Source organism: Scardinius erythrophthalmus (genome assembly GCF_964197995.2).
Source record: "Scardinius erythrophthalmus genome assembly, chromosome: 17".
Lineage (NCBI taxonomy): Eukaryota > Metazoa > Chordata > Actinopteri > Cypriniformes > Leuciscidae > Scardinius > Scardinius erythrophthalmus.
The window spans coordinates 8,917,312-8,938,455 of NC_138237.1; the positions used below are offsets into that span (position 1 = coordinate 8,917,312).

The window sequence follows — 21,144 nt, forward strand, 5'->3', positions numbered from 1 at the left end:
GCTTTTTGGGACCAAACGTCTCCAGAAATTACATAAATCTGACAAAACTTTCTTTTATAGGCATCCGTACACATTTCTATCTGTTAAATGCTCTGTCAGAGCTTTCATCTTTGTGTAAGCTCCAAAAGTGTGTGCTGAAGTCCATTCTTTTGCCATCCAACGTTGTACTTTTAACTTATATGCAAAATTTGAATATTGCATAAAGCATTTGCGAATAAAGCAGTGTTTCCATCCCCCGTGTTCAAGAAAACACAATCCTCCCTTCCTTTGAAATTGGCACAAAATATCTGTAATAAAACTGGAAGTTTCTGCAATCAAGAAGCCACTGTGGCTCTTTTTCGCTCATCATAAATGACTTGCGCCTCAGAACACACAGACGAAACGCTGTCATGTAATCCTGCATTTGAATGCCTGGTGTTTGGGAACACAGTTTTGCGAGACGCTTCAGGGAGGTCATTATGCAAAATCTTCTTGATGACAGACTTTGGCTCAGGCATTTCAGAATAACTAAACCAACATTTGAGATGCTGTGTGATGCGATTGGTCCAATAGTTAGTCAAGTTATCCAATCACATCCTCAAATGTCACATGAGTTTTTTGTGGTGCATTGAGGGTTTAATTCAGTAAATGCTTCCATTGTAGTTCATCCGCATTTTGTCAAATCATATTTTTTTGGGGGGGATCTGGCCCAATCAAATGCATTTTTTTTTATGTGCATTTTCAAAATGTTTGCGCATTTTGGCATTTCCATTCAGCGTTTTTTATGCAACATCCCAAAATACCACTCGTTTATGTAGCTAATTTATGAGTATTACTAATAATATTTCATTCTCTCTCTTCTTCTGCATATGATACTGCAAATGGCCTTTATGGAATATAGCTATATTCTTCAGAAATGACCTAAATCTGACAAAACCTCCTTTTAGAGGCATTCTCAACCTTAAAAATATATATTTTTGGGAAAGATTTATTTTATAGCAATACTAATGAGCTTATTTAGCAAACGAAATCAATGTGAAGTCCCTATTCAGTGACTATCTGCGCTTTCTTTCCCCGGCAGGACTCCTCTCAGGTCATAGAGTCGTATAAGTCTGGGTTCGAGCCTCCTGGCGATGTGGAGTTTGAAGACTACGGTCAGGCGATGAAGAGGACGGTGTCTGAGACCAGCCTCAATAACTCGCGCTCGGACAACAAAGCCGAGCGTTCCAGCAAGGGCAAAAGCAAAACTCTATGGCCTTTCATTAAGAAAAACAAGGTAACACACACACACTCACTGCATTCGCTCGCAGTTACTTCGATTTGACCGAAAAACTACATTTAAATAAATATGAACGCAAAAATAGAGACGGACCGATCTGAAAGCTCATAAGAAAGATTGTTTCATGTGTTTATGTGAGTTTTGTTTTTAGTTTGTGCTGGTTATTTTCATTTGTGTAGGTTGTTTGTGTTTGTCTAGTTTTATTGTAGTACTTGTAGATGCTGTTATTCGTTTGCCACCATCATTCTCCTCTCCTTTCCCTTCCCTGCACGAAAACACAAACGTTCCACGTTCATCCTGACGCTCCACCGATAACGTACTAATGCACCGGCCCGAGAGGCCTCACCTTTGACCTTTGACATCGCAGAGAATTGTAACCCTAAACCCTTATTTCTGTATTGTCCTTTCAAACCGAAAGGTAATTTCTTCTTTCCTTCACTCATCGTTGCTGTTCTCATGGTAACCACATTCTTCTTCCTTCTCCTCGTCTTCCTCTGTCTTCTTGTGACCTTTGACATTTGTGTCAAAGGCTCCACTCTTACTGAGCATGCTCAGTCCAAACCCCGCCTAACCTCGCAGGACCAGGATGTGAGCATTAACACTGTGATATATTATTTTTTGAGGTGTGTCTTTATGGCTATGGGCAGAATGGAAAACTACTGTATTGCGTATTTCATACTGTGCAGTATATATATATATATATTTTTTTTTTATGGTAGGATGTTTATTTTAATTTTTTAAAGAAATGTATACTTTTAATCAGCAAGCATGCATCATTTTGATCAAAAGTGACAGTAAATTGAATTTCTAACGTTAAACAAATTTATATTTCAAATGAATGCTGTTCTTTTGAACTTTCTATTCATCAACGAATCCTGAGAGAAATTTATCATGATTTCCACAAACATATGAAGCAGCACGATATATAATTAATTAGGGATGCACGCTATATCGGCCATCATATCGGTATCAGCTGATATATGTTCATTTTTAATGTTATCGTCACAAACCCGATAAGAAAATTTGGCCTATATATAAATGCCGATTAAAAATGTATTATTTCCTTCAGCTGAGACACTTCAGATGCGCAGTGTTCAACATGATAGTTTCGAATTGCTTTAAATATGATTGAAATCACTTCAAAAATACATTTAAGTGCAACATGTGCAGTGCAAGTCTGTCATATAGGCTTCATAAAATTATAATTGTGCTTGGCACATGCTTTTAATGGTTAGACTTTTGTTTTGTAATCAGGCTCTCAAAAATTATATAAAAATTTGGATTTAGATTTATCGGCCAATATATCGGTTATCGGGTTTCAAATAAAAAGAATTATCGGTTATCGGTCTCAGCCAAAACTTTCATATTGGTGCATCCCTAATAATAATAATAATCAGAAATGTTTCTTGAGCAGCAAATCATCATATTAGAATGATTTCTAAAGGACAATGTGACTCTGAAGACTGGAGTAATGATGCTGAAAATTCAGCTTTGCCATTACAGGAATAAATTACATTTTAAAATATATAAAAATAGAGGAGTTACTTTAAATTATAATAATATTTCACAATATTACGGTTGTTACTGTATTTTTGATCAAATAAATGCAGCCTTAATGAGCAGAGTTAAAAATCTTACCAACCCCAAACTTTCTTAATAAATGTATGTTTATGTGTAACATTATGCAACGATACAGTAGTACGCAAATGTACTTTGTTGTCACATGATCTCATCACATCATGTTTAATTTGGCAATGGCGCCCAGTTGTTATATTAGAAATAAATATGATTATTTTACATTTTTAGTCCAGTTTTGTGTAACAATGTACCTTTTGGCAGATATTGCATTTGTATCACTTACAATTCTTTTTATTTACTCTGAAAATGGAACTTAAGCGCATTGCATTATGGGAAATTGTTCTCCATGTAGTGTGCTTTGTTGTATACTGCATATTTTGGCAAATGAAGTACAGTAGGACTAGATTTGCATATTGCCCTTAGTATACATACCATGTAAATAGTCTGAGTAGTTTGTAGATTGCTGTTCCAATCATAGCCTATGTTTGTCAGTTCACGTCTATTCTGTGTGTGTTGTGTGTGTAATGTCTTTTTGTGGTCAGAAGTAACACTAGACAAGTATTAGGAGACTTTAACTGTCTTTTCTTAGAAACAACATTCAATAATACAGTCGTCTAGCTAAACGCACAAACGTCTCGTGCAAAACTGTATCGGATTAATGGTGTTTTTGCATGAATATACGTTGAAAGCAGATGATATGACACAATTAGGTTGTTACTAGAGGATTAGAAGAGGCTTTCTTGTGTTAATGTATGTTGGTAAAGATTACTGGAATCTTCTGGGTTCAGTGCAAGTTAATCTCTGTTGACAGCATCTGTTGAAATGCTGTAGATTACCACAGGAAATATATTTGTTTAGTCAAAATAAGCAGAAATAGTGTGTACAGTAATGCACTCACAAAGGAAGTCTATGGGCTAGTGTTATTCTTAACTAAAACTATTAAAAATCATGTTAGTTAATCAAAACTAAAAGCAAAATGTATGCAGCTCATATTAATGTTGACGTGATTACATTGTTTTGTACAAAATATGTTATTTGACTGGTGGGACTACTGGTTATGAACTCAATGCTGCATGGACTTCCATTTTAAGTGCACTATTGCACACATCATTTTTGTCGTAATTATTTCCGGTGGTATTCGGCAAGTTCATGTAGATTTCGATTTATCTTGATTTTTCCTAATGCATAAAGGCGAGACACACCAAGCCAACAGTCGGCCAATGTCTAGTTTTTGTGGCGTGGGTCTGGTCGGGCCACCGTCGATGACACTTTGGCCGAATCCGCATGTTGAATCGGTGTCGGCCGTCAGTGAGAGAGATCTTTCTGATTGGTTGTTCAGCTTAGTGAATGAGTCAGTGTTCGAAGTCAAGACAACACGGCTGCTCTAATTTTACATCATCTTACATGCTCTTTCAAACACACAAATATTTTCATAATAATATGAGCTGACTGGAATGAAGAAAGTGATAAGCATGATTGATATTCAGAATTGTAAGAAGACGCTGCTTTATGTACAGTTTGTCGATCTGCAGTCCTAGTTTTGGTTTGCCTCTTTGAATGATGAATATCGATCCCTACTGATATAGACAGTTATTTCCTGATGCGCAGAACACATGTGCTAGTTGCTAGTCAGCTGTAGTCCTTTAGGTGTACAAGTGAAGCTGACGAGAGGCGACAGCACAGTCGGCTTTCGTCACTGCCAGTTCTTTGACGTCGGCTTGGTGTGTCACGGCCTTCAAAGACAGATTTAGGTTTTCTAGTCTGTTGGGAACCGAACAGTTAATGTGAGCTGTCCCAGAACGCACGTTCGTTAATTTCTCCAGTATGCCTTAGGGAGCTTGCTAATAAGAAAGCGAGAGAGAAAAAGAGCAAATGGTTGACCTGAAATCATTTTTTTTGTACTTTAGAGCAGTGTGTGTGTGTGTGTGTGTTTGCTGTGCATGATGTTTGTTAAAGGGGCAGTTCAGCCAAAAATGAAAATGCTGTCATCTTTACTCACCCTCATTTACTTACTTTCTTCCATGGAACACAAAAAGAGGAAATGGCAGGAATATTAATGTCTGTCAAGCTCCAAAAAGGCGAGAAATTCTTGGAAAACTCTCTAACCTCATGCCACAGTTTTACAGATCTAGTACATATAGTCATATGTACTACTTTCATAGGGATTTTTGGCATTTTTTTAAGCTTGACAACCGATGCTCCTCATCCGCTTCCATCATATTGAAAAAAGCAGCATAAACATCCCCTTTTGTGTTCCAGGGAAGAACAAAAGTCCTTGACATGATGTCAGACTGTTCATTTTTGGGTGTACTGTCCCTTTAAATGGTTCTGCAGTGATTTGACCCCTGCATGTGACCCCTGATCTCCCGAACCGAGTTTAACGCACTAACTCTCTCGCTCACAGGGTTAACAACACCACAGCTGCAGCGTGTTTCTTTCAGTTGGCATTTGTTTTACGTTCCGTTTGATTTTTTGTTTTCCTTTGTTCTATTAATTGATTAATTGATTAATTCGTTGCTTTAGTTCTGTAACATTTTTGGGTCCTTATTTCTCTTGTTTTGTGTTCCCCCTCCTCTTTTGTTTACCTCTTTCTGGATCGATTTTGTCCCACCCTCTCTCTCTCTCTCTCTCTCTCTCTCTCTCTCTCTCTCTCTCTCTCTCTCTCTCTCTCTCTCTCTCTCTCTCTCTCTCTCTCTCTCTCTCTCTCTCTCTCTCTCTCTCTCTCTCTCTCTCTCTCTCTCTCTCTCTCTCTCTCGCTCTCTCTCTGTAAATCTCTCTCTCTCTCTCTCTCTCTCTCTCTCTCTCTCTCTCTCTCTCTCTCTCTCGCTCTCTCTCTGTAAATCTCTCTCTCTCTCTCTCTCTCTCTCTCTCCCTCTCTCTCTCTCTCTCTCTCTCTCTCTCTCTCTCTCTCTCTCTCTCTCTCTCTCTCTCTCGCTCTCTCTCTGTAAATCTCTCTCTCTCTCTCTCTCTCTCTCTCTCTCTCTCTCTCTCTCTCTCTCTCTCTCTCTCTCTCTCTCTCTCTCTCTCGCTCTCTCTCTGTAAATCTCTCTCACTCACTGGTCGCTGCTCTGTGGCACGTGTCTTACCGGTAGCTTATGTCCCTGTTAACATCCCCCATACCTCGCCAGCCCCCCCCTGACCCTCCCTCACCTTCTGCTGTGACCCCTGACCCCTGCCCCACTCCCCAGACCCCCAAACAGTCCAAGGAGCCCCTGTCCCACCGATTCAACGACCTCATGACCTCCAAGCCCAAAATGCACTGCCTCAGGAGCCTCCGGCGAGGGGTAAGTATCCGTGCATGCTGGCGTTTCACGTCTTCAACATCTGTGTGTTCATGTAAGTGTGCGCGTGCGTCGCTCTTGGTCTGTGCTGTCATGTCAGTGTACGTTTGGATAATGGAAAAAAGGAGCCGAATGATCGTTTTAAGTTTTTTTTTTTTTTTTTTTACATCATAATCTAAATATAAAACAACCTATTGATGTCATATGTCATCTAATGCTGCCTTTAAGTCATGAGTCATGACTGGATGATCGTATTTGAGCGAATCTACAGTTAGGGGAACTTTTCTGTGCCCTAGGATGATTTCAGAATTTTTTTAGGATAAAATGTTCTCTAGGATGATAATTAGGATAAAATAAAAAATAAAAAAATAAAAAATATATATATATATAAATATAAATATATATATATATATATATTTAACAATCATTCTATAGTTTAATGAATAGAATACAATGGTTATCATTAACTTTGTTTCTTTAATTATTTTTCCTAATTTTTGAGACTATTAATAACTGTAAATTTGCCTGTAAAATTAATAAAATATTCAAATTCTTTTTTTACATTTTTTCTTAAGAACCTTAAAAAATTAGATTTTCAATACATTTGGTATTTATTTTTCATAACAAAGAATCGCTGTCCCAATTAATGTCATTTTAGTGTCATAAGTATTATTATATTGAATTAGATTTTTAGATTTATATTTTCAGCTTTATATATATATGTATGTATATATATGTGTATATGTAAACAATTATTTTAGTTTGATGATAAGGCAAGATTTCTATTTTTTAAGTTTAAATTTGTCATCTAATATTAATATCTTATTTTATTTCTAATGTATTTAAATTAATAGTTTTAGTTTTATTTGACAAGAACAACACTACAATAGCAACGCCAAGCATTAGAATTTTTGCAAAAAAGCTTAAATTTGATTATTATATAATATTAAACTAAATTATATTTTATTAAATTATATTATATTATAATTTGTTTTATTTTGTTACACTAGTGCTAAAAAAAGCTTTCTGTCTTAGTGGAAATTACACCAAAATTACGACCTATAAGGACTTGAAGACAACATTAGATTCAGAAGCGATGATGTCATGCCGTGACTTAGATTCTGGAAGCGGCAGTGGAATCGTTTATGTCCTTCGGCTCCTTTTTCCACCACCTCACGCAGCCAATGAAATTCACTCTGCCTCTCTCTCTCTCTCTCTCTCTCTCTCTCTCAGTCTGTCTCTCTCTCTCTCTCTCAGTCTGTCTCTCTCTCTTTTATGTTTCGTTGTTTATCATGGTTTCACTGTCTCACGTTCAAACACAATTATGCACTCAACACGCAGGGGCGCCAGTCAGGAGGCCTCAAAGGGACCCTGCAGTGACAGATAAAATAAAAACGGGTGCTCAAACATAAAGGTTTATCCTGAGTAATGCGATTACATGTACACAAACATTCGGAAACAATGTCTTGTATTTACACAAACACTGACATGTGACTTTCTGACAAAGTCTGACCAGATTCACCTTCCCCTCAGGAAGGCCGTCCGCATGTTTCCGTGTGTGCGAGCAGAGATTCGGACTTTTAAATGACTCTTAGATAACAGAGGCAAAACAACAGATAACGCAGCAAATCCCAGTTTCCCATGTGCCTGTGCAAACCTCACACGTTTTTATCTTTTTTTACAATGCGCACATACTGTTCTCCGTTCAGCTCACTGATATACAAGGATCGATGGTCAGTGAACAGAAGAACAGAACAGATTTATCATTTCCTATTTTTGTCTGTTTATTCATCAAACAGGAAGTGCCCGGTTAAGTTCATCCTATTCTTTTCAGTTTTCCACATAACTTAATTTTAGCTTAACTGACATTAGAGCTAGTGGCATAAATCAGGTCACAGTGAAAGAAAGACGGATGTTATAGACACAAATGGTTTAAAATAGAGTAATAGATGGGAACATCTTTAAGAATTTAAGCTAAACATGTCAAGGTCTTTGACACATTCATTCTCTCCATTTGTGCTCCTGGCTTGTTTATAATGTGTGTGTTCATGGTTGACATGATTTGATGTACACTACCGTTCAAAAGTTTGGGGATTGTAAGATTTTTGAAGAAATTAATACTTTTATTCATCAAGGATGCATTAAATTGATCAAAAGTGACAGTAAAGACATTTATAACCTCACAAATTTCTACTTAAAATAAATGCTGTTCTTTTGAACTATTTAAACGTCTATCCATCAAAGAATCCTGAAAAATGTATCATGGTTTCCACAAAAATATTGTGCAGCACAACAGTTTTCAACATTGATAATAATCAGAAATGTTCGTTGATCATCAAATCATCATATTATAATGATTTCTGAAGGATCATGTGACACTGAAGACAATATAACAGTAATAATTAACTGAATGAGAAAATTCAGCTTTGATCACAGGAATAAATTACATTTGAACATATATTCAGATAGATATTTCACTATATTCACAGGAATATTTCACAATATTTCTGTTTTTACTGTATTTTTTATCAAATAAATGCAGCCATGTTGAGAATAACATGAATAAAAGAATAAAACTTTTAAAAAATCTTACCAATCCCAAACTTTTGAACAGGTTAGTATTAGAGCATTATTATTGAAGAAGTTGGATTTGTTTTAATGAACAATATGTTTGTTTTTTGCTGTCTACGCTAGAACATGTCACATACTTGGGTCAAGTATGTGACCCAAGTATGTGGGTACACTATTTATGATGTAAGACCATAATAATCAGTGAAGAATTATGTCAGTGTGTCTGTGAGTGTGTTTTGGTGCCTTATAGTCAGTTAGGTGTGTCTGTGTGTGTGTTTGCTGGTCTGTGAAGCAAAGAATTTGCAAGTATGTGTGTTTGTCCTTGTGTTCAAATGTTTATTTTGTGTGTATGTTGAGTCACGGGGTGTGTGCGAGTGTGTGTGTGTCTGTTTGTATAGTTTCGTGTGAGTGTGTGTTTAATTAGGGTTTATTCTTTGCTGCAGTCTGCCCAGTCTCTCTATTATAATAAAGAAATCATGAAGAGGACTCTCGGTCGGCCTACGTATGCTTTCGAGGCCAGGCAATATGTCGTAAGTGTGTGAGAGGAGGCAAGAGTGTGTGTGGGTTTATTTAGATATAGTAGATATACAAATTTATCCAGAGAAGTGAGCTTAATATGACGACAACCTCTTTTTGGGGGTCATCTTTATTTTGAAAGCTTAAATATTTTTTATAAGTATATATGATTTGCATTATTTTATATTAAATATTTTATATAATTTATATACATTTTTATTCAATGTTCTGTTAGGCTTTGGGTCAGTGTATGATAATTTTTATTTTTATTTTAAAACAATGGTATTAAGTGGTGTGTGTGCGCTTGAATGATGAGATATAGATACAGTTAACAGACTTAACCTCATTTAGTGTTTTTGTTTTGTTTAAATGAATGAGTTTATGAATTAATTAATTAAATTATGAATCAATATCAATGAATTGATATTGTTGAGTAACATAACATTTATTCTTCATGAATCTATATCTCTTTGAATTCATCCCTTGAATGAGGTTAATGTCTGATATTCAGTATTAAAATGCATCTGTAATTGAAAAAAGTTACATCATCATCAAATGACTCTCTCATTGGCTCTTCTGGCTTCTGACCCCGCCTCCCATGTGCAACCCCACAGCCTGGCTCCGCCCCTGTGCTCTGGCAGCAAATCAGCTTGTGTGGGAGGGGTTAATTCTCGAAGTGTCACGAGTGCGACTTCTGAATGCTAGCCTAGCGCATTCATGATCAACTTTGACCCTTCCGGTGCTCGTAACACTTTATCACACACACGATACATTCAGAATTCACCCCTTTTGGTGTCATTTCGCTGCTTTTTATATATTGGATGTTGTTCACACAAACAATCTGTATTTGCTATCTATGTCCGTTACAAACACGTTGAATTTTACATCTTGTTTTGAGAAGTGTTTTAAACATGTTGAATCGTACGTCCTGTCAGTGCGTTTATGCGTTTGTCAAAATACATTTGTCCAAACTTCAGACAATAGCTCCATAGTTTGAGCACCCTAAAATATGATGTCCCAAGTCTTATGAAGCTTCACGGAAAGGTTTCTCAAAATCAGAGAGTGTTGCCCTCACTGCTTCATTAAAATTAGAGTCAGCTAATAATAATATATATTTGCATAATCAGCACACTAAGGTGCACAAAATAAATAAATTAATGAATATATATATATATATATATATATATATATCAAATCATAGTTCATTTTTAAAGATATATTTTTACATATATATATATATATATATATATATATATATATATATATATATATATATATATATATATATATATATATATATATATTATTTATTTATTATATTTTATTTTATTTGCAGAGTTATTTACATACATGCTCAATTTATGTTATGTTTTTATGCCTGGTATTTTCTTATGATTAATCATTTAGGAATCTCAGGTGTTCACCCACTTATTCACATATTACACGGTTGAAACTATACTTTTACTTCACATTTGCCACACTTTTACCTTTTCTTCATAAGTAGTTTTGATTTGAGATCTCTACTTAGGTGCAATTACCCAGAATCCTCTCTGTTGTGATGGCCGTCTCAAAAAACGAGCCTATCTGTTGTATATATTTTCATTTTTGTTTCTTTTCTCTTTCCTCTGTCTTCTCTCTTGTACACCCATCCCTGTCGTGTTCTGTTTGTTGGCTGACTATTGCGTTAGACTGATGATGTCATCCTCATGTGACCCTATAACATTCTGTGTAATAATTGGTTCATTGGTACCTGCTGAAGTTCACTGCATCAGAAGAAAATGCCGATCAATTCCTGATGGAATATAATCAAATTGCAGTCCTTTTTTTTTTCACATTGCATATCAGTTTCTCTCGAATACAATACAAATACAAAATTATGTTTTGAACTTTGTTGCATCATTGGGGTACAATATTGCTAAAAATTTTAATGATCAACTTGACCTCCTCTGTGCAAATATTTAGAACATTCTAGAATATTTGAAAGGCTTTAAAACAAATTGAAACTCCCTCACTAAAGTCATGTGTCCACCAAAGTGTTTTTAGCCAGACAATCATGCAAATACTGAAATGAGCTCTGTTTCACTTCTTTTTACACTTGAACGGACATATTCACACAAAATTATGTAAGAAATTGTCCGTCTCTGCAAGTATCTTAGTAAACACAGTCGGTTATGGCTTGAGTGAACGTAAACAGTTGAGAAAGACAAGGCATGTGTATCAGTATACTGGACCTGCGCATTAGGTCTTAAAGTGACAGCAGCCTAATATTCCCGCTGCTGTTTGCATTTTTAATGTTAATCAAACAAAAAAATGGCAAAGAAAACATCACTCACTGCTCTCGACTGAATAACTTTAGAAAATTTAATAAGGATTAATCTCTGTTTAATTTATACAGTAAAGACTATCCAGTGATATTTTACATTTGATTACTTTATTCAGTGTCTCTACTTAAAAACTACTGTACTTGTCTTTAATAATGCTTTACATTTATATTAGTTAGGCTTGTAGTTTTAGCTGTGTTATTGAAATTGGAATAGAGAATTGTTCATTTTTACTGGTATCTAAAATGTTGGTGTCATAACTGGCTGGTTTAATGGCCAGTAAAAAATATTTATTATTTTTTAAACGTGGCAAAAAGTTTGTTTTAGGCCCTGGTTACTAGTGTCTGATTTTGCAGATAGTTTGTTTCTAAATATAAAAATAATCTGTTGTTGCGCTTGTTGTTGTCATGTTGTCGTTGTACAAGCAAGATGTGGCGGTTGGTCAGGGTGATATTTGTCCCGCCCCTCCTCCACTGTGATTGGATGATTGTTTAAAAAGTGACAGTGATGAGCTTTGCGTTTTACCCAAAGTTGAACATTTTTCAACTCTCGACGACCAGAGAAAACTATAAAGAGACACTCAGCGCTTCTTCACGCTTTAGTGGACACACGGCCTAAGTGACCGAATGTATTTAGAAGGCTTGTACTTCCGCTAATGTGATATTTTTTCTCGTTCATGTGCCAAAGTGAGGCTTTCAGCTAAATTTCTCATGGCTCTGCCAGCGAATATCTGTCTCATGACAGAGCATAAAATACTGCCGGCCCGCCATGAGTGAATTGTGTGAGGTGATGTAGTGAGCTTCAGCGGTGACATCATCATAACACATGAACACACCTGCATGTGTGTATATGACGTGTACATCGGTCTGATGTTTCTCCCTCTGATGTTTTCTCTCTTCTCTCGGTTCTTTCCCTCGATCGCTCTCTCTTTTCGCCCATGAGAAGCTCTCTCTAAAGCTGGTAAGCATGACCTCAGTAGCATATTCGTAGCGGCATGACCGTAGCATGTCCGTCGCTGTAGTAACACATGGTCCTTTAACATCACTTTGTTCCTTTGTGTTCAACCCGTATCAATATTTTGCTTAACGAAACGTTTGGTCTTTTTTGTATAATTTTACCTTTGTGTGTATTTAAGTTCAAAACCATGTTGTTGTCTCATTTATCTTTTTTTTTTTGTTGCTGTCTGTCTTTGTTTTGTTTTGTCTTGTTGCCGTGGTGACTGTCCCTCTGTGTAGCTCTCACTCAATGCCCACGTGCGGAACCTTATTGAGGTGATCTGAAACCTGTTTTTTTTTTTGTTTTTTTGTCCTTGTGTTTGTTTGTCTGTTCAGTTTTCCCTGATTTGGTCTTTATGTATTTCGAACAGCTTGATTAATTTTGATCCCTAACCAGATGTGCTGAAGTGTGATCATTTTGAATGTATCTTATGCCAGGTTCAGACTACACAATATTTTTGTCTTTTACTATAGTCACTGTGTCAGATTATGCGATTTTGACTCCTAAATTCTTGTTGTGTCGTGGACAAGAAACACGTCAGACTACACGTTACTTCCCGACCAGTCATCGCTTGCCGCCTTTAACGACATGCGTGATGCCATTGAGCAGGTAGCGACTGACTTCCGTAAACAAGAGCGTAAACAAACAATTAATAGAGTGATACAGTCGGGTTTCGGAAGTAAAAACTCGTAAAAATTAATTTTCTCCATACGGAAATTGGGTTGCACTTTATTTTATAGTATGTGCACTTGCGTGTACTTACAAAGTACTGAGTAATATAAGGTAACTACATAGGTTAAGGTTAGGTTTAGGGGTGGGTTCAGGGTTAGTACTTAGTTATTACACAATTATTGCAATTACTATAATAAGTACATAGTATGTACATGGGGAACAGGACTGTAAAATAAAGTGCTACTAGAAATTGACTTTGAATGATAACTTATAAACCTTTAAAGACAGTCCTACTGTGAGCTACGAGGTTGTTAATCAATTCGTCAGTCTGCATTATTTCAGCTTATTTTTAAAATAATCGTGTTTATGAGTGGAATTCCTGGTGAAAAACTACATTACCCATGATGCTGCACAGAAGATTACACCAATCAGAGAGTCAAAAAAAGCAAAATAGCTCTTTAGCTCCGCCCGCTCTATAGCGAAGGAGAATAATGAATGATCTGCTGGCTAAATGCTAATTCCAGTAGGCTACTCACCGAGTAGTGCCTCCGCTACCTCCCCATTGATCTTTTACTTACTCTGTCATGATAGTCCCTTGAGGAAACATCATAAAGGCAGGAGTAATACCAATGCCATCGTCTCTCTTTCTTTTCACCATGTTTGAAAGCAAGCTGTAAGGAAGAGCTTCTGTGCTTCTTTTAGTCAATGTCACAGATGTGACTGAATGAATGCCCCCAAAAATGCTAGCCTTCTTTTGGGACGTCATGAAGTGTCAATGACGTGGCGTCGGTCATCGTCCACTACGACACACTATACGAGATAAAACGATCAATTCTTTTTATTTATGTGTCCTGGAGGCCATTGTGATTTACGATCACCACGACACCCCATGTCAAATGGATCGTGCTGAAGTCGGGCTGATATCATGTAGTCTGAACCCGGTATTAGAGATTCTGTTTCATCAGTTAAGAACTTAAAGTGTAAGTTAAAGAGATAGTTCACATGCCAAATACATATTGAGTCTTCACTTGCTTACCCTCATGTCATCCTCAACCTGTTTGACTTAATTTTTTTCCTTGGAACGCAAAAGGAGATGCTTACTTCCACTTTCATTATATGGAAAACAGCAGCGTACACATTTTGCCAAATATCTTCCTTTGTGTTTCACTGAAGAAATGAAATCAAACAATCTTTAAATGACATGAGGGTGAAAAAATAATGACAGAAATACCATTATGTGTCAATTATTTAAATTATTATAATAATTATCAGTGATTAGAATATATCAAAAATCTTAACCAATCACAAAGCGTCTTACTACTTTAGCCCCGCCCAAAGAATTTTACATGTGATTATTGAATCGCCCTATTCACTGATGCTGTAGTATGATTTACAGTTGAATATAATACCACAGGTAATGTTTGTTTATAGATATGTGTATATTGATCCATATATTTTCTTTCTAAAATGGTTCGGTTGATTTCTGAGATTTTTAGATCAAATTTTTTTAAATATTTTTTTTTTTAATAATCAAATGTTACACAATTAACATTTTATTTTAACAATTTGTCTTTGTTTTGAAGAGGGTGAGTACAAAAGTGAGTGTAGCATGTGTGTTGTGTTTGTGTAGATCTTGACTATATATTTCAAGTTTGCCTGGGGTGAGTTTGTGGGTTTATTGAACTGTATTTTTGAGTGATAATGCAATGCATGCCCAGTAAAATCTGAATGTTTGTTGTTTGCATGACAGTACGGTGGCGTGGAAGAAGGGGTAAGGTCGCTGTGCCTGCCTTGTGACCTTTGACCTTTTAGTTAGACATTTGCATTGAACAGTGGGTGGAATTAGAGGAAAAGATACAGCCAAGCTCAAATGAGAGAAACACTGTGAATAAATCAGGGCCAATTTTAGGCTAGAATAAGTATTGCAGAGTCTTTAATGTCCCCAAACTCACGGCTCTTTAGCACCACCATGTGATTAAGATCAGCATGGCGAATACTGCCTGTCAGAGGACTAATGTGGAAAAAAACACGACTGGAGTGTTCAGAGAATCGATACATTAATGTTGACAGGAAGAGGATGTTAGAGAGAGTGAGAGAGAGGGCACATAAGGACAGATGCAAACCAGAATCAGGTTTCAAAGATGAGCGAGCAAGATAACAGTTTATTTTATGAGAACCGTTTAATCAATGTTGTTGTTGGCATTGGACTGAATAGGTTCTGTCAATCATTGATCTTAGATTTAATTAGCTCATCTGGTTTGCCTTTGATAAACACCTGATTTGAAAGCTGATTGGCTCATTACCAAAGTAAGCTAGCCAACCAGATGACAGGAACAGAAGAATACGTAATATTCAGTTGATGTGTTTGGATGTGGCCTGGTTTGACCCTCCCTATTGGCTATGCATAGTTTTGTTTATGTATTTGTAGATTCTAGCAGGACAGTGTTGGTTTTTTTAAGGTGCAAATACTCATTGTTTGTCTCAACTCTGTCTCCTCTCAGGGTTCGAATCCGGAGGACTTCAGTCATCTTCCTCCAGAGCAGAGAAGGAAGAAGCTTCAGGCGAAGATCGACGACATCAATAAAGACATACAGAAAGAGATGGACCAGAGGTATACAGACAAAACACACAAATAACAGAAACACAAACAAAAATAATCCTAAAGGACACATTGACAGTGTTTAAAGACTCTTTGAATAAGAAGGCTATAAAGACTTTGTGAGCCTTACAAAGTATCTATTTTGTAACACATTACAAGAAGTTTCCATTAGTTAATGTTAGTTAATCCATTAGCTAACATTAACTAAAAATGAATAATACATAATTATTCAATACATTTATTACAGTATTTATTAATTTTAGTTTACTTTGTTAATGTTAGTTAATAAAATGTTCATTGTTAGTTCATGTTAGCTCAGGTCCGTTAAATAATATGAAGATATGCATCTTTTGATTTTAATAATGTATTAGTAAATGCTGAAATTAACATTAACTAAGATTATTAAGTGCATTAGAATTATTTTTCATTGTTAGTTCATGTTAACTAATATCTTTAACTAATGTTAACAAATGGAACATTATTGTAAACTGTTATCATTTGTTTTATATTTTCATACCCAGTTTTATTCCCAGCACTTTTATTTATTTATTTAGTTAGTTGTTTTTTACTTTTTTAAATTTCATTGTATGCATAATTGTATAATATTTAAATTTTCATTTGAACAAAAGTGCATGTATAATGTTAATGTTTACTCCCCCCATTCCCCCCCCCCCCCCCAAAAAAAAAATCCTAAAGGAATCCAATTGGAATTTTTGTTATAATTTGAAAGAAATTCTAAGGGATGGAATTTCTTATCGTATTCCAACATGACATCAAACAAAAACAGCAATTTTTTTGAGGACACATGGTTTCCAATTGCGTTATGATTACTAAGAGAATAAAATCTATCTTTAGGACAACAAAATTCTATTTAAATCAAATATTTTGGGCTTTTAAAGCCCCTTTAACTCCCTCTTTAACCATCTTTAATTTTTCCAATACAATATGAAATGAGTTTTAATAAACATAATAAACAATATTCAATAATACTCAAGATCAAGACCTTTAGAATATTATTTGATTCTTCAGCAGGATTTTTGTTTGATTCCAAATTATGAAATTCCAATCGAAATGCTTTACATATTCAGTTTGGTATATTTGAACTAGGCCAGGGTTTGATGTGATTTATTCTGAAAAAATGTGTATTTATGTGTAATTTTTTTTGGCAGAGATGCTTTGACTAAAATGAAGGAAGTGTATGTAAAGAACCCACAGATGGGGGATCCCAACAGCGTGGAGCCTCGGTTAGGAGAGATCGCCAACAACATTGAGAAACTGCAAGCGGAGGCACAGAAATTTGAGGTGCGTGTAAATGAACATCTTGAAATATATATATATATAGCACAAGCCTGGATGAGTAGTTCAGTTCAGTGAAAATGAGTGTGTGTGCTCTAGGGCTGGTTAGCGGAGGTCGAAGGAAGGATGCCGGTGAAGAGTGACCCTCCGCGGCGGACAAGTGTCCTGTACGAGACCCAAAACAGCACGCCACCCACCACCAACAACAACAACTGCGCACAGGATAGAGAGAGGTACACACTCACACACACATACACACACACTGTGTGCCTGAACTTTTGAGGACTACCTTAGCTCCTTAAATTCCAATGGAATTTAATTGTTTTTATAAATCCATTAAATGTCCTGATTATCGCTTAGTATTTACCTTAAAGGGATATATCACCCAAAAATTAAATTTCTGTCATAATTTACTCACCCTCAAGTTGTTCCAAAACTTTATGAATTTCTTTCTTCTGCTGAACACAAAAGAAGATATTTTGAGGAATGTCGGTAACCAAACAGTTGATGAAACCCATTGACTTCCATACTATGGAAGTCATTGGTGCCCCACAACTGTTTGGTTGCAAACATTTCTCAAAATATCTTTTGTGTAGCATTAAAAGTGAATGAGACTGAAATATATACATGCAAGAAAAATTATCAAATGTATAAAAGCATGAGGTGATGTTCATATAGCACTTTGTAAACTCTTTTTGGTGCTATATAAATAAAGCTTTACTTATTTTCACTGAGGACAGAATGATTTCTTGCAGCCGGAAACTTGTCACTTAGCATGTAGCTTTTGCAGACAACTTTAACACTTTAAGATTTTAATCTTACCTTGATGTTAACCTTGTTAACTAGTGACGCCAGTCCTTACATATTAGTTTTAAGATGTTTTACAGTATTCTTGTGGACTTTTTTAAAAACTAGTCCCTCACGAGTGAAATAAAGCAAATATATGCACATACTTTCAAAACAGTTGCTATAGTTATTGTCTACGTGTGTGTGTATGTGTGCGTGTGTGTGATGGAGCAGTCCGGATGGCAGTTATACAGAGGAACAGAGTTCTGAGGTCCAGAGTAAAGTCCAACCAGAAACAGCGGAGTCCGGAGATGAATTTGATGACCCAGACGAAGAAATGCTACCGACCATCGGCACCTGCAAAGCCCTCTACCCGTTCGAAGGTATTTCATGTATAAATGCCTAAACAAACATTTATAGCAAAAATATAGGCTTCGCTTCAAACCTTGTGAACTACCTCGCTGTCTGCTGTCTACAAAAGCAGCTTCCTAAGTGAAATGGATACTTGCATCAAGGTGTTAATTTGATGAAAAATACTGTAAAAAAGTAATACGGTTAAATATTATTAGGATTATTAGTAGTAATTTATTGCTGTGATGCAAAGCTGAATTTTCAGCATCATTACTCCAGTCTTCAGTGTCACACGATCCTTCAGAAATCATTCTAATATGATGATTCGATGCTCAAGAAACATTTCTGATTATTATACATGTTGAAAACAGTTGTGCTCAGGATTCTTTGATGACTGGAAAGTTCAATAGAACAGCGTTTATTTGAAACAGAAATCTTTGGAAACAATGTAGATGTCTTTACTCTCACTTTTGATAAATGTAATATATCCTTGCTGAATAAAAGACTCCAGATATATCTTTATTTTCCCATCACTTTTCTCTGTAGGTCATAATGAAGGCACCATCGCAGTAACAGAGGGTGAGCTCTTGTATGTAATAGAGGAAGACAAAGGTGACGGATGGACACGTGTTAGAAGAAACGAGGAAGAGGAGGGTTACGTCCCCACATCCTACGTCGAGGTCTTTCTGGACTCCAACGCCAAAGGTGCCATAACCTACATATGACCGAGAGCTTTAGGTCCTTTGAGCTCATGAGTCTGTTTGTGTTTATGAACCCTAAAGGAGACATGTGTGTTTGATCCTGACTCTCTTTCCAAGCCAAGAATGTGACTCTTTTTATTAATGCGGACAGACCTTTTTCTGAAACTGAATGACTAAATGATTGTACTGTATAGAGCTGTACGATTAATCATTAAAAGATCGCGATCTATAATATTCAAATATTTCGATATTTCTGTGTTACAAATATTCATATTATCACAGAAGTACTAAGATAAAAGATTATAGTTTGGATATAAACACTGATGTCTACAGTAGCGATCAAAATAGAGCAAATCCCATTTTGAAAGTAACTTGACACTTCAGCGATTGTATTGACTACTTTGTTACGCTTCCAGTCATTGAATCATTCGTTCAAGAGATTCTTTCAAAAACACTGATTCATCCAGTAATGAAACAAGTGAAGTATTTATGAGTGAGTCATTGAATCATTCATTCAAGGGATTCATTAAAAAAATGCTGATTCATCCAGTAATGAAACAAGTGAAGTATTTATGAGTGAGTCATTGAATCATTCATTCAAGAGATTCGTAAAAAAAATGCTGATTCATCCAGTAATGAAACAAGTAAAGTATTTATAAGTGAGTCATTGAATCATTCATTCAAGGGATTCATTGAAAAAATGCTGATTCATCCAGTAATGAAACAAGTGAAGTATTTATGAGTGAATCATTGAATCATTTTTTTTAAATAATTCATTAAAATTAATTAAATATTTTAAGTGGACTGCAGCAATTATTATCAATTAGTAAATTACATGTTATTTTGTTTAGTTGTCTGTTCAGAATCGTGATTCTCAGTTTAACCAGAATAGTGCAGCTCTAGTACTGTATGTGTCTTAGCACATGATGGTTTTAGATATTAGTCCACCATAGTTTCATATGGCGGTAGTATCTTGTCGTATTGAATAGCAGTGCATGTTAGATCGCTCCAGTAAAATCCAACACACATATACGAGGAGATACATGCAAGTTTTTGTACTGTTTTCATACATGAAGTAATTGTAAATTAACTTAAGATCCAGCCTAGCTCTTGGAGGAAAACATCAAATCAGGGGCCGTTCACACAGAACACACTTTTACATTCCACTGCTCTACTTTTTCATTGTTTTTCAATGTAAACGCGCAGGACTGTCATCTCGCATCTTTTGCAGCGTCTTGCACATGACACGGCATTCTTAAAAACACGGCACTCAGGTTAAAATAAGTTCAACTTTTAAAGAACGAGTCTCTAGACATTGCTTTTGTCTCTCGCTCCACTGACCTGCATCTCACGTTTTTAACCACAAAAACGCGTTCTGTGTGAACCGGGCCTTATGCTGGTGTTTCCCTCCCAAAAAGATGATCATACATTGACATCAGCTCAAGCACTAGTAAAAATAAACAGTTTACAAGTAGCAAAAGTAGAATTTCTTTAGTAAACCATCATCATGCCTTTGAATATATTTGTGAAAACCACATCATTTGCTAATACGTGTTAGATAGAGACTGCCATTATGGATCTTTAGCTCTATTATTTGTTCACACTGTGTTCAATCTTCACTGAAAAAAGTTGGTGTAGAAACAATTTTCAGTCAGAAGTACTGTAACATATTTAATTAACCAACATTTTTAATTAGTAAGACTTCAATAATCTATAACTAATAAGACTTTAATTTTTTTTTACAGTGTATAGTTGATGTAGATATTCATAACAAGAAGAAATAACCCTGGAAAAAAAAACCTTATGATACATAGAAGTTTACAGAAAAACACAATGCAACCATTTAAATGAGTAAAATCACAATATTCATTCAAGAATCACAATCATAAAGTTTGAGTCACGACGACACAATCATGTCCGGTGCTCCTCATCTTTATTCCTGATTGAGAGCCGAGTTGCCATTTTATCTGTGAAATGTGACGCATGAAACGTTTCTGAATGTCTCCTCACAGAGCTGTTTTCCTGGACAAGGGTTTATCTTTCTGAGGGTGAGACGGAGTACTAGATGAGTGCATTAGCTGTGTGTGTGTGTGTGTGTGTGTGTGTGTGTGTGTGTGTGTGTGTGTGTGTGTGTGTGTGTGAATGAAGAGATCTTGAATTTCTTTCATTTTAAGATGCCTCAAACTGCATTTGACTACCTTAGACATTTGAAACAGTT

General features: G+C 35.9%; 1 protein-coding gene across 16 annotated transcripts in view; it reads left to right on the forward strand.

Moving 5' to 3' along the window:
• Positions 1-21,144, forward strand: part of fnbp1b (formin binding protein 1b) — an 81,255-nt gene that overhangs the window by 54,585 nt on the left and 5,526 nt on the right. For 3 of the 16 annotated variants that reach the window (XM_081391794.1, XM_081391784.1, XM_081391789.1), the window contains 9 exons: positions 1,061-1,255; positions 5,929-6,120; positions 12,761-12,796; positions 15,695-15,804; positions 16,962-17,094; positions 17,188-17,321; positions 18,106-18,257; positions 18,772-18,930; positions 20,939-20,974. In XM_081391794.1, coding sequence (XP_081247920.1) covers positions 1,061-1,255; positions 5,929-6,120; positions 12,761-12,796; positions 15,695-15,804; positions 16,962-17,094; positions 17,188-17,321; positions 18,106-18,257; positions 18,772-18,930; positions 20,939-20,974 — 1,147 coding nt within the window. Of the gene's footprint in view, positions 1-1,060; positions 1,256-5,928; positions 6,121-12,470; positions 12,486-12,760; positions 12,797-15,694; positions 15,805-16,961; positions 17,095-17,187; positions 17,322-18,105; positions 18,258-18,771; positions 19,399-20,938; positions 20,975-21,144 lie in introns of those variants that run through there. The other 13 variants (XM_081391786.1, XM_081391785.1, XM_081391788.1 and 10 more) reach the window with 11 other exon arrangements.